The following is a 14,170-nucleotide window of genomic DNA, read 5'->3' as shown; positions in this document are numbered from 1 at the left end:
TGAGGTTTTCCTCTGCTGACCCATCTTTTCCTACCTTTTTCACCCTGCCGCAATACATCTTTCACTATGTATGATTTTAAAAAACTTGCTTGCGGTAGTGTTGAATGCTAGAAACTCCACCTTTTTCATGACTGACGCCGGTTTGAAATTAATGAAATGTCAAAAAATGCTGCCATTGTATATTCCTTGATAACGAGAGAACCCTCTACATAAGGGACTAGGTCGTGAAAGACTGTTTTAGTGGACTTGCACTTGCTGTATGCATGCTGCTGCCGAGACAGGTGATGTCGAGGGATCTTTGCTCTAAGATATGTTTCTATCACGCTCTCAAGAGTCTTCAGCATGAAATATGACTTAAAGGAGTCGAACCTTTTTTTTCGCCTGATTTTCGGCTCAGACACAATTTCCTAAATAATCTCCGACGAGTGCATACCAGTGACAACCTCTTCTATAGCCACGTTGCTCGCTGAAGAGTTTTCCGGGAAATGTGTATCAACGAGTAGTTCAAGTATTTCCTCACTAGACATTGTCCATGCATTCTCTTACTTTTGAATATATCCAACGATCTCAAGGATAGAATCTTCTTTAGAATCTTCTTTCTGCAGCTCCTCCACGGAGCTGCAGAATTCCACCCAGGATTTGTTCTGTGCCCTACTCAGCTCTCTCTTGTATTTTCTTAGCTCAGCCTTAAAGGCGTCCCAATCGTGTGGTGCCCTTGTGGCTTTCGCTCTGTTGAAAAGTTTTCTGCGGTCCTTCCTTACACCAACTAGTTCTGGGGTCCATCATGGCGGTCACTGTTTACCTCTTGGCTTGGCGCTATGGCATGCTGACATAGTCGAGTCATTCAGGGCATTCGTGATCTTATTGACCATTATGTCGATGTCCTCCGCAGTTTTCAGTTTCTTTTCTGGTCTAAAAGGGATAGTCGTGCAAAATGTTTGCCGAAATCTATCACTATCGGCCTTTCCTTTTTTACCCAAGACTGAAATTAATATACCGATGATCGGAGAAGCTGTGGTCATCCAACACCAACACACCAGTCGAATATCTTTCCGCATAGATCTTCCGATACAATGGTAACATCTAGTGCCTTCTGGTAATAAAGGTCGATTTATTCCCTTTATTACAAATCCCCAGATTGCTAATTATAATATATTCGAAAAGCAGCTCACCCCTTTCTTCAAAGAGGCTCTTTTTCCCTTTATTCTTTGCAAGAATAAAGCCTCTGTCTCAATAGTCTTCGCCTATTCTCCGTACTCTTGAGTATTTTAAATCCCGAAATTCTTTGTCCACGAACCATTCCTCCAAACACCGATGGTTTCAGAATTGAACAACGTCAAATCCTCTTGCCATCAATGGTTGAGATTTATCTGCAGAAACCGGACCATAGTCAGGATTCAGAATTTCTACCACCGTTACGTTAGCCTCGTCTTCTGAGTCCGCCAGGAGTTAATCCTTCCAAGATTCGATCCAAGATTCGTCTTGTCATGATGAGTTTCCTTACTTATCCAGAGGCAATTGATAAAGCAGTGGAACTACTTTTCCACAGGACACTGGACATTTGCGGTGTGGACAATTCCTCATTAGATGCTTCACTGGCTGCTGCTGTCGATGTTTCTTTAGAGTTCCGTCTTTCCCTGCTGGCGCATAGATTGAGTCTAATCCAATCGGGAGACCCACCCACACAAGGCTTGTCCGATCCTGTTTCGACGCCTTCCTCTCCTGGTTTGATGGTGGCAGGGGGATTCTCAGTATCCTGCAATCCGCCTGACTTTAGAGATATGGTCGATAGTTCTCCAGAATAGTGTTCAGCAACAACTGCTTAGTCGTCTCCTGATTCTCCAACCGCACCGTTTTTATACACCTTTAATCTCAACTGTTTTAATGCCGTAGGTTACAACTCCTTCTGACTTGTTGAGATTTGTAAGATAGCCGAAGTTTTGAACGAATACTGCATGTCTCCGGTCACCATCAACCTCATCCAATCTACCAATCTTCCAATCGGTGGTTGAAAGATTGGGTTTACCTTCCCTTAGTCTCTTTAGTTAGTAGATCTAGATCTCGCCAACCTTTTAGCAAAGCATTTATTTTGTATCAGCCCCGATAAGAGCCAGCTTCGTCACAAATTGGAGGAGACCCACGTAGGTGTACATCTCTGTTCTTCTCCCTTGTCGACAACAACCGTCACCAAGCTGTCCTTAGCGACATAAGCAAAAGTTCTTGGACCCATTATGAGTACAATTGTTCGCCCGAATTCTTTTGGGCATGGGCGTTTTCGAATCTAGAGGTGTATCCTTTCGGATAGTCTGTACATGGAATCTCCGAAACCAATTAAGGGCGCCTCTCTCCTTATCGGTGATAGTTTTAGGATCATTCGCACCAAGCCTCCAGTTAAACTTGAGAGCGATGCGCCTTTTATTGTTCCAACCTCTTAAAGATCGCGTCGGTTTGCCAGAGAAAGTCCAAGCATGCGGAGACAAAAAAGGTTTGGCGTTGTCCTTAAAATTTCTTGTTGGAGTGGTCCCCAAATGTCGTTGGATCTTTATCCGATTGGACCATAAAACCATGAAGAATCCCAAATTTTGTTTAACTTTTCAAAATTATCTTGTTTAGCACTATCTACTGTCCATTTTATTTCGAGCAGTACTGTATGTGTCTCCTGCCTGTTTAAGCTAGGAACAGAACTCTTTAGGGGGGTTTGTTTTATGGCAAGTTTTATGAACGAGATAATTAAAATTCATAATTTGGCAGGAAGGCAACAGATGCATGCAGCGAATATGAGCTTTAAAAATCACCTTCATAATTAGATAAGGTTGTAAGAAACCCCATTAGCTTAGGAAAACATTATAGAAGCGGTAGTTCCCTGCAAACATTTTTGATCGCCAAACAATCTTCTGCGAATCTTCTAGAAGAAGGTTACGATCACGGACGAGCTTGTCTAAGAGTCGTAGACGATTCCTCCGTTGGGGATAATTGTGTCATCAAGTCGAATCGTCTGGAAGAGTGTTCCGCGAATCTCCCATATGAGTTGCTAAAGAGTAAATCAGAAGAGTCTTGGAAGGTCTTTGAATTGCGCCAGATTCGTGTGGACGAGAAACAAATTAGTGCTTTGGAAAATTAATAAAATACTCTTCTAGAAAAGTGGCACATTACTCGTCTGGACAAGTAACAAATAAGTGTTTTGAAATATTTATTAAATATTGCTCTAGAAGGGTTGCGTGTTATTCGCTTAGTAGATCTAAAACGCATATCAATATTACTGGTTCATCAAAAACGTTACAATTACAAAAAAACTCAACAAAAAATGTTATTACTCGTCATATAAGTACCAATCGTCATATAAGCCAAGTGGGAGTTCTGTTTGGTGTTGGGGAAGTTGCCAACTCAAAATAAAACACCGAATAACATAATTCAATCCTAAACGCACCAGGCTTGAAAATAACAACAATCACAAGAAGTTAAATCAGGTGATTAATAAGCAAATCTTCTGAACGAGTATAACGCAATGGGTTGTGTAATAATCGTCGCGTAGAGTTGCTAAAACCTCGGCACACGGGTCATACAGAGGATTATAACTATATGGGTTGTAAAAGAATCATAGCGAAGAGTTGCTAAAACTTCCACACATTATATCGTAGAAGATACGGAAGAACAATTGTGTAAAAATCTTCCTGAAGATTTTATTATTCAGCGCGCGGATGAATACTTATCCAAAATGATGAAAAATGTTTGTAGGGTTACACTCTATATGGATCACATATGTGTTGGTAATTCAACTTAAATATATGAAGGTGTGTGTGTGGGTACATTTTACTGCCAGATGTGATTGTCAGTATGAATACATTGCCTCTTCATCTTGAAAGTCTATTTTAAAATTCTTATTTTGGCATTATGAAGCGCTCTTCCCATAGCATCATTTGGTCCGGAAAATGTCTCATGCTGGCTTTTTTTAATTTCTTTATCCTTAAGGTATGTCAAATTTCATGTTGTTCTCCGACAAAATGTTATTTCATACCCAAACACATTATACCGTCAAATGATTTGTTTGTTGCCTTAAAATCGGCATGTCGCGTCTTAGTTATAAATTCCCTTAACGTGGCCACCAAATGTCTTTATATTCAATAAATTTAAAAAATGTTTAAAAGTAAAATTTGTCAATTCAATTAAATTGGGGGAGATGTCACGGAGTTCATTTCGGAACGATATTACGCCGGATCACAACTATTTACTAAAACCAATTTACTACAAACAAATCACCAACGTTTTGGTAAAGTCTATTTAGTGTCATAATCTTTGAAATCTCTGAAATGATTGAGGCGTCATGGATGGTTTGGCTAAGACCAAGGATGAATACATTTTAGCCCAGTTTCTTGAACTTCAATATCCTTGGAGCACACTGTTGGTTAAATGATGGGCTGAGCGTCCTTGATACTGTCTGGTCTCACTGAACTTATTTATCGAATAGATTCTTTTTGGACATCTTTCAAACAAAATTTATGTTTCAAACAGATAACTAAATTTTCTCCAGAATCTTTTAAAACCCACCCACCATCTGTGACCTTATAAAGAATATACGAGTATATTCTAGATCTTCTTGACATTCTGCGCCGATCTAGTCATATCCGTCTGTCAAAATCTCGATAACTTTCGAACGAATAAAGAAGAAATACAACGGGGCCAGAACACCCATTTTGTCTGCTGTTATTTAAAATCGATCAAAAATTTGCAAATTGTACAAAATTTGAAAAAAATTAAGTTATATGCTTGTTAAATAAAAAACAAGATGGAATATAACATTTTTTGAAACATTTACGATATTTTTGAGCTTTTTGTTTGAAAACAACAGAAAATGTTTGCTGTTCTAGCAACAAACTACTGCTGTCCCATTTTCAGCAGACTTTCTGCTGTTTCAGCAAACATTTTTGCTGTTTTTACTAACAAATTTCTATGAGTAAATCATTTACTAATTTCAAAAATATTTTCAGTCCCTTGTGAAATTTCGTTCCTGAACCTATATTTATTTCACACCAAATTTCTTTAAATTAGATATATTCTTGTTTTTATACCCTCCACCATAGGATGGGGGTATACTAATTTCGTCATTTTGATTGTAACACCTCGAAATATGCGTCTGAGACCCCATTAAATATATATATTATTGATCGTCATGTCATTTTAAGTCGATCTATCCATGTCCGTTCGCCCGTCTGTCTGTCGAAAGCACGCTAACTTTCGTAGGAGTAAAGCTAGGCGCTTGAAATTTTGCGCAAATACTCTTTATTAGTGTAGGTCGGTTGGGATTCTAAATGGACCAAATCGGTCCATGTTCTCATCCGATTTGACTGAATTTGAGCTCGTGGTGTTTTGCTATCACTTCCAACAAATCGGTCCATGTTTTGTTATAGCTGCCATATAAACCAATCTGGTATCTTGACTTCTTGAGCCTCTAGCCCAATTCTCATCCTATTTGGAAGAAATTTTGTAGAATGGCTTCTCTCATGACTTTCAACATACGTGTTCAGTATGGTCTGAATCGATCAATAGCTTGATACAGCTCCCATATAAAACGATCTGCCGATTTTGCTTCTTGTTTTAAGTAAAAAAATTTAATTGTACTTTTCGGTGAACTTATATTTATTTCGCGAACAGTACTATCGAACGTATGGGTCAAAGATTAAAGCCTTAAATCAACAAAATAATTGGGCTCTATCAGTGTGTTCACATAAAAATTTTTTTCCAGTTCTCGCTTTTTCAGCGCAACGTTTTTCACAATAATTTTTTTACTTTGAAATCATAATTAAAAAAATTATATTTTATGGCGATGTAAAAACAATTACATCTTCTATACGCTCATTGTCACTTCTTTTCGCATTAAATATGTGTGAAAGGGAACAAAATATAATCTCGATCAATGCACAATTTATACTATTAAATAACAATTTAATTCGAACAATTAAAAATATGTTCACCTATCACTTGCCGTGGTGCAAAATAAATCAAATTTCTATGCGTAAAATTATTTAAGCAACTAACACCTTGTTTGTAATGTTTTTTTTATAAGTCAATACCATTCATCAAATATAGGTCAACATTTTTTCTGTGTAGGTACTTAGACCCAATTTTTAATATCATTTCTGTACTCTACTCTCGAGTAACTTTCATGCCAGACCCGTGTTGTCCCGATCGGTCCACCTTTTATTTAAGGCGTTACTTTGGGGCGGTCCGGCCTATGTATTTGGACCCAATTTTTTACATCATATTCGTATTCTATTCTCGAATAACTTTCATTTGAGCCTCATATTATACCCATCGGTCCACTTTTGTAAAAACTTCTTTTCGTTACCTGTGTTTATGTGTTATCATAACATATATATATATACATATTCTGATATTCGCAGTTAATCGAATTAGAAAATTTAATATCCCACCACCATAGGTCACCGTAGCGCAGAGGTTAGCATGTCCGCCTATGATGCTGAACGCCTGGGTTCGAATCCTGGCGAGACCATCAGAAAAAAATTTTCAGCGGTGGTTTTCCCCTCCTAATGCTGGCAACATTTTTGAGGTACTATGCCATGTAAAACTTCTCTCCAAAGAGGTATCGCACTGCGGCAAGCCGTTCGGATTCGGCTACAAAAGGGCTTATCATTGAGCTTAAACTTGAATCGGACTGCACTCATTGATATGTGAGAAGTTTCCCCCTGTTCCTTAGTGGAATGTTCATGGGCAAAATTTGCATTTGCATTTTACCATAGGTTATTTTAGCAACACATTAAAATATGCATTGTCGATCTTAATAAATGAAGGTATTGGGCTGATACTTGGCACAGATCTCTTTGTGGAGACCACACCAGCCAAAGTCCTCACCAACATTTGACAACTTTCACCAAAGGCCACCGAGAGACCCCCACCCGTGGACAAAAATGCAAACCTTAAAAATGAAAATTGCTATGAATTTTTATACTTATCTTTAAAAAAAACCCTTCAATTAAGAAGATTAAAGAAATGCTTATATTTAATATCCCCCTTCAACTAATCGATGTTTTCGTACGAAGGTTTTTTTTAACAAATGAATGCTACATACTGTTACCCAAAAGTTCAAATTTTTCTTTATGTAAGCAAAATGGATTATTTTTTTATTGCGGTACCAAAATAGAATAGGATCTTAAAGAGGACATAACTGAATGCTCATTCATCAACAACAGGTGTCACAGACATTAACATATGGTTAGTACCTTTAGTTTTAAATAAGAGGCAAAACTGAAGCAATATCTGTTTGGAATTTTCAACAAAGTGAATTTAAAATTGATCGATTTGGGGAGACCTAATAAAATTTCGGCCAAATCGGATAATAATTGCACCCACTGGAGGCTCAAGAAGTTAAATGGGGTGATCGGTTTATATGGGCGCTTTATCAACTTCTAGATCGATTTGAACCATACTTGTGGTAGTTGTTGAGACTCTTAACAGATGTCATCATGCAAAGTTTCAGACAAATAGGGTAATAAGTGCGACCTCTGGAGTCTCAAGAAGTTAAATCGGGAAATGGGTTTATAAGGGAGCTATATCAGGTTATAGACCGTTTTGGACCATACTCCACTTTTTTCTATATTACACTCAAAAATATACATCTGTGAAAAATTTTAGAGCTCTTTGTCAACTCTTACTATTTTTGTCCAACGAATACACTAAGAAACAACACTGTGCGTCAATGCCACCGGAACGACCCAAAACACCAATAAAGAGCCCTTGAAATGTTGAAGACCTTATCGTCAACCTAAATTCACCCAATTGCCAAGAATCACCGCTACCACCGTATGCTAAAGACGACCAAATATGTTCAAACTGTAATAACTAAGGTTGACATATGACAACATTATAGCAAATTTCCCAAAATCTGACGAACTTTTATATGGGAGCTTCATCTACATCTGGCTCAAACTTCTTAAATATTGTAGTAGACAACGAAGAAGGCGTTATGCACAATAAGTCATTCTTGGGTATTTTCGTAAATGGGTTAATGCACCTTTTTTTAACCGAATGTAATTTTTTCAAAAGATAAAATTTTTGTGATTGGTTTTATTCGAAAAGAATTTTCATGGAATTTTCTTACCAAACATTTTTTTTATAATAATTGTTCCTAAAGACAAACATTCAACGAAAATTTTTATAAGACGGAATAATGTCTTATAAAAATTTTCGTTAAATGAATTTTTTATGAAATTTTATCTGAAGAAATAAAAATTATATAAAAAATGTTTTCAAATGAAATATTTTGCTTGTTAGTCTGAAAAACTTTTCTAAACAATAATTAGTAATACTTAATTATAAATAATTTGACTTACATCAGCAATGAAATGTAAAATTTTACGGACTCGGAAACACAATTTTAAAACCCCGATATAATCCTCCAGATTAAATTACATTTTAAAATAATTATTGCAAATATAACCATTTCATTTTTTTTTTTTTTTTGGAATTCCATAATTCACATTACAGTATTTAAGGCAATTGATACGGAGCTCATAGTGATTAAGGGACGAAAATTCTAGTAGAAAATTGACCGTAGATTTGATCACAGTGAAATAGTATTTGAAACATTTTAAAATGTACTTTTTGATTTTCTTCCAAGAAAAACTTTTTACAATGAAAAGATTTTGCGAATAATGATTTCCTTATGGTCATGTACGAACATCATTAATGAAATTCGACGAGTCAAATTACATGTTCACAAAAAGGTGGGTATTAAGTTCGTGTTTCATAGAGAAATACCCATGTTTTTTGCGATTACTTTTTTGAAAAACTACAAAAATATCACTGATAACATAACGCTTTGATTAAAATTGTAACATAAATCACAGAAATGCCCTAATGAATGCAATTAAAATAAGTGGTCAAAGAGAGAAAACTGGTGTTTCACCTTTTCCTATTTTATCTCCGAAAAAATTAAAATAAGAATTTAGGACACGATGGAAATTCTAAGCATATCCGATAATAGTTGGATGTATTTTTTACCGGACATCTTTTCCATCAAAAATGGATTTTTTTGGATTGGGAACAGATATTAGCGACATCACTTAAGCTGAATTTAGATGGTTCTTCGTAAAAATAGGTCAACATTTATTTTTTGAACTATTTACCAATTATAGTTGCTTAATGTTTTCAGTTCGTTTGCGTAAAATATTTTGGAAATAGAAGTTTTAAAAAATCGATAGACTGACACAAACAATTGCCTGTTGAAATCATAAATCTGGTCTGAAAGCAAATGAAAAAATTTCAGCAAAATACAGAAGTAGATTCGCTGAAACTTTCTCTATAAAACTAAAATATTCATAAAGACAACCATACTTTGAAGACTTCCTATAAAATTCACTAGTAATGTTGAAAGTCAAGACAAAATCGAAGAATCGGTCAACAAATTAGCACTTGCTGCAATATTTCTCAAAATCCCACGACCATATATATGGGAGCTATATTTAAATCTAAACCGATTTCGACCAAACTTTATAGATATTGTGGAAGTCGTTAAGGAAAGCGTTGTACAAAATTTTGCAAAGATTGGCCAATTAATGCGCTTGCAGTGGCTCTATGAGTGAAAAAAAAAATATTTATATAAATCTGAACCGATTTTTTATGAAATGTCGAGAATCATAAGAGAATCCTCCCTGCAAAATTTCGGGAGAATCGGTTAACAAATGACCATTTTATTGCATTATTATTGTAAATCGGACGAACATATATATGGGAGCTATATCTAAATCTGAACCGATTTATTCCAATTTCAATAGACTTCGTCTCTAGGTCGAAAAACTTGACTATTCCAAATTTGAAGACAATCGGATGAAAATTGTGATCTGTAGTTTGTGCACAAATTAACATGGTCAGATAGACAGACGGACGGACAGACATACAGACAGACGGACAAAGCTAAATCGAATCAGAAGGTGATTCTGAATCGATCGATATACTTATTAATGGCTCTATCCTCTTCCTTCTGGGTGTCACAAACAAATTCACTAAGTTATAATACCATGTGTAGTGGTGTAGGGTATAACAGTTTTAAAGTATTTCCTTCGTAGGTTAACATTTTTTATTTTAAATCAGTAGACAGTGTTTACTGATATCAGCAAACTTATTTTTCTGGGTGTAGAATCTTACATACATATAGAGTTCAGCTAAAAAGTCCACTTTATTTTTAACTGAATTCGACACAAGCAAAAGAAAACCTCTCAGTTTTAATGACAGATAATTAGAGAAACTAACTGTGATCATATCATAGCTTTCGTCAAAATCTCGTTAAAACCCTGAAAAGCGAAAGGAAGATTTAACGAGGTTTTTGTGTATAAATTGAAAGTCTTGAAATCTTCAAATCTTAATTAATGATTGCTCACTTTTCATCAATTTATCGATTCGTTTATAGTCAGTAAAATTTTCCATCTATCATAATTAACGTACGTGCATCATTGCATCTATGTCATTTAACTAAGACTGCAAGGATAATTAACACAGTATGCTTTGTCTTTTCTTCTTTTTTCAGATGTTGCTGCGGCCAAGCTCGTCAAACACATCAAACAATTGCCGGCATCGAAAGTGGCTCACCCGGTGACTTATGGATGCCCCATAAGCACACACGGCCACAGCCTACAGATGCTTATGGCATAATTGAATTCCAAGGCGGTGCCCATCCCACAAAAGCACAGGTTAGTAGCATGGTCATTGCCATTAGTGTTTAAAACTGGATAGTCAAACACAAAAGGCAATGACTAGGTTTGATGTGTTCCTTCGTCCTTTTTCGCTCCAGCATACATCATAGTTAGCAAACCAGGCATGATGACGACTTTCACTCAATGCCACGGACATCGTTAGCGCGGACGATTATCTTGAAATTTCTCAAGCTAACTTTACTCTTGTGTAGTCCGAGCTGCCTTGTTGTGTTGGTTTCCGAGCAGCAACAAACTTTTTGCATTTGCGTTTTAAATTTGATATTCAAATTGAATTTTTTGGTTCAAAATTTAATCGAAAACTTTTACCCCTCTAATGTCTTTTTAATTTCATAGTATGTGCGTCTCTCATTCGATACCCGTCCAGAACTTTTGGTGCAGCTTTTCACAAAGGAATGGAACTTGGAATTACCAAAACTCCTGATAACAGTACAAGGTGGCAAGGCAAATTTTGAATTGCAGCCCAAATTGAAGAAGGTATGTATATCTCCATCAATAATCAGTAATAACATCGTTAAATGCTAATTGAGATAAATATTTTATCACTATTTTGAGTTTATGAATAAAAGATATAGTTCCCTGGATAAAAGAAAGCCTGAATGGCGTGAAGTCAGGGAGGGTTTAACTTCATTTTGCATTACTGTGTGCATAGGCGACAAGCGTGGCACAGCGAGATGGGACTCATTTGCTAAACAAAAGTGTGCCAATTTTGAACGGGCAAAGGTATCTTCGCGAAACATGTATTGTAAATTGCACAACAAAGCCGTGTTAGCCGTTCAAAATTACAGACTTTTCCACTCAAATTTTTCCCCTTGCCACTGTGGGTGGTGTAGAACGCTTGTGTTCGTATCATTGAGAGAAAACTTTAGACAAAACTCCTGTCTTCTTCTCGCAAATACGATGCAGTGATACAAAAGGCTTTGACCATCTCCAGCGACCTCTCGACACCACACACCTTGGAAACCACCGTTTCTTCATTTGTATAGGGCGGCGACAGGGACCTGACATTGCAATGAGCAGTCAGGACTGAAATCAGCAGTCCGAGTCACGCTTCCTTGGCCCCAGTATAAAAGACGTCATATTTCGCGAAACACTCGACCACAGGGTCTTCTCCACGAGGAAACGAAAGAGGTCCGCAAAAGTAAGGATTAATCGGCCACCCACTATAGACAACTACCTTCTTCCCTAAGGACCTGAGAGTCCCATTAATCAAAAGATGCCACACAATAGAGGATAAAAGAGTCTCTCTAGTCGCAATTTTCGTAATAGAGCCCTCCGCCAGTGACGCGTTGGTAACACGGCCAACGAATCGAATCGTATCGACGATCAACAGTGCGATGTTTGGACTCCAACTTGACGTTATAAAAAGCACCTCCTCTGACCGAATATTTAGCTCAGTTTGTAGCGGTCTTTGAATTCGATTCCCATCAGGGGCTTTTGTCTATATAGTTGTTGTTGTAGCAGTTTATTGTGTTCTATCTTTCGTTTGCTTAATTGTGTTGAGTGTCAAAACCCAGGAACTCTGCGACTAAGATGGGGTGCGTCCACAGGGATCTGGGTCTGAGTCGAGTGGGTCTGACCGGGCAGTTAAACAGTTGACGCGTATCGTGCGGTCCCTGGTTACAATCGAGACACACAACTTACACGTCGGCATAAATCCTAGCCCTGTAGGAAATGAGGCGGCTACATCTGCCGGAACGTAATTGAGCCAGAACTACTCTGGTTTGCCGGGGAAAGTCGATTTCTTCAGGTGCAATGGGTGGCGGTCGTTCTCCAAGGACTACCCGGTAGCCAATTACCGCTTCTGCCACCGTGTCTGCATGAATGTTGTCTAGACCCGCTTAATCTAGTGATTCTCTCTTGTAGCGCTGAACCTCACGCTCTAGATCTAACTTAAGGCTTCTGGGCGGTGGATATCTATCCACAAGATGATGATTTGGATGGTTTCTGCGATAACAGCCCAAAAGGTACTGCTTAGGCAGCATGTAGTTATGTCTTCGAACTGGTAGGATCTTTGTAGGTATGGAGGTGGTCCACATGAGAACTGCGGAGACAGCCCGTCGCAGTTCGGAAGTCGGCATTCTGACAGATCTGAATATTATTCCACTGCGTGCCACAAAGTTGACGAGACCACACTGGCGCTGCATAACTTACCACAGACCGGCCAATTGCTTTGTAAGTGGTCAACAAGATTTTTTTGTCTGCACCCCAAGTGCTGCCAGCAAGTGACTTGAGGATCTTGTTTCTACTTTTGACTTTATCGCAGATTGCTGTGGCATGTGGGGAGAATGTATAAGAGCTGTCAAATGTGACGCCAATTTATTTTGGGACACTTGATGGTCGGAATCATTTTTCCATCGACCATCACAGTCAGCTCAGTATTCACCTCAAGCGTATTTGTAGTGAACAATGTGGCTAAAGATTTGGGGGCAGATATCTTCAGATTTCTTGCAGCGAAATATGAGGCAAGTTCGTTGAGGTAGACGTTCAACCTATCGCAGATGTCATCAATGGGTGGGGGACCTGATGCCATGATCGTACAATCGTCCGCATATGATACGGTCTGTATGTTGTCTGGAGGGGTGGTATGGAGGGTAGGTAGAGGTTGAACAGTGCCGAAGATATCACACCACCTTGGAGAACTCCCTGTTTCACAATACGATGCTTCGTCTTCTTATCCCTAAATTCCACAAATGACTGGCGACCACACAGATAATTCGCGACCCATCGTTTCAGGCCTGGCTGGAGGGACGTGTTGGCGATGTCCTCAAATAATTTGGCATGGCTGACCATGTCGAATGCCTTCGATAGGTCCAGTGCCACGAGGACCGTCCTATCACATGGACTGGGCTGATTGAAGCCACGGCAAATGTGTGCTGTGATGGCATGCAAAGCTGTTGCTGTGCTGTACAGCCTTCGAAATCTATATTGATGGCGCCACGGATGACATTCGTAACTTCGCCCACGGTAAATTGTGATGGCTGTTCATCGGCTCGGAGACCACGAATACGGCGAATGGCGCTCCTTCTTGCCCTGACTCTCTCGGGATGCACAGTAAATTGACGGTTGAACAACTTGACGCATCTCTTCAGATCAGTCACGGTTATTTCGCCAAAAGTGAGTTAGACACACAAAAGTGGCAATTAGATGTCTTCGTTCATTGTGATACCATAGGAACAGGAGAAGGAAAATGCCTTCTTGTTCCTACTGTAGAACCATTCAGATCGCTTTAGTAAGCCTAGCAACTTGCGAATGTTCACGTCCGCTAAAGTTCTCAAAGAAATGTGAAACTAAAGTGGAATTCCTTCTAAGTACTAGTGCGAAACACGCACACAGCATATGTTCTTTAGTCTTTTCTCCCTCGACCTCGTTACATGCAATCTTCTATCTGTCACCGTATTAACCGACAGACAGAGTCCTGTCATGACGGACACAATGACTTAGACGTC

General features: G+C 38.3%; 1 protein-coding gene across 16 annotated transcripts in view; it reads left to right on the top strand.

Annotated features, from left to right (window-relative positions):
- The window catches only part of LOC106088760 (transient receptor potential cation channel trpm), a 572,136-nt gene that overhangs the window by 415,419 nt on the left and 142,547 nt on the right, over positions 1-14,170 (top strand). For all 16 annotated transcript variants that reach the window (XM_059369571.1, XM_059369569.1, XM_059369573.1 and 13 more), the window contains 2 exons: positions 10,538-10,700; positions 11,058-11,198. In XM_059369571.1, the coding sequence (XP_059225554.1) occupies positions 10,614-10,700; positions 11,058-11,198 (228 nt within the window). In that variant the 5' untranslated portion in view covers positions 10,538-10,613. The remainder of the gene's footprint in view (positions 1-10,537; positions 10,701-11,057; positions 11,199-14,170) is intronic.

Source organism: Stomoxys calcitrans, chromosome 5, assembly GCF_963082655.1.
Source record: "Stomoxys calcitrans chromosome 5, idStoCalc2.1, whole genome shotgun sequence".
NCBI lineage: Eukaryota > Metazoa > Arthropoda > Insecta > Diptera > Muscidae > Stomoxys > Stomoxys calcitrans.
This window is presented reverse-complemented; position numbering and strand designations above follow the sequence as displayed.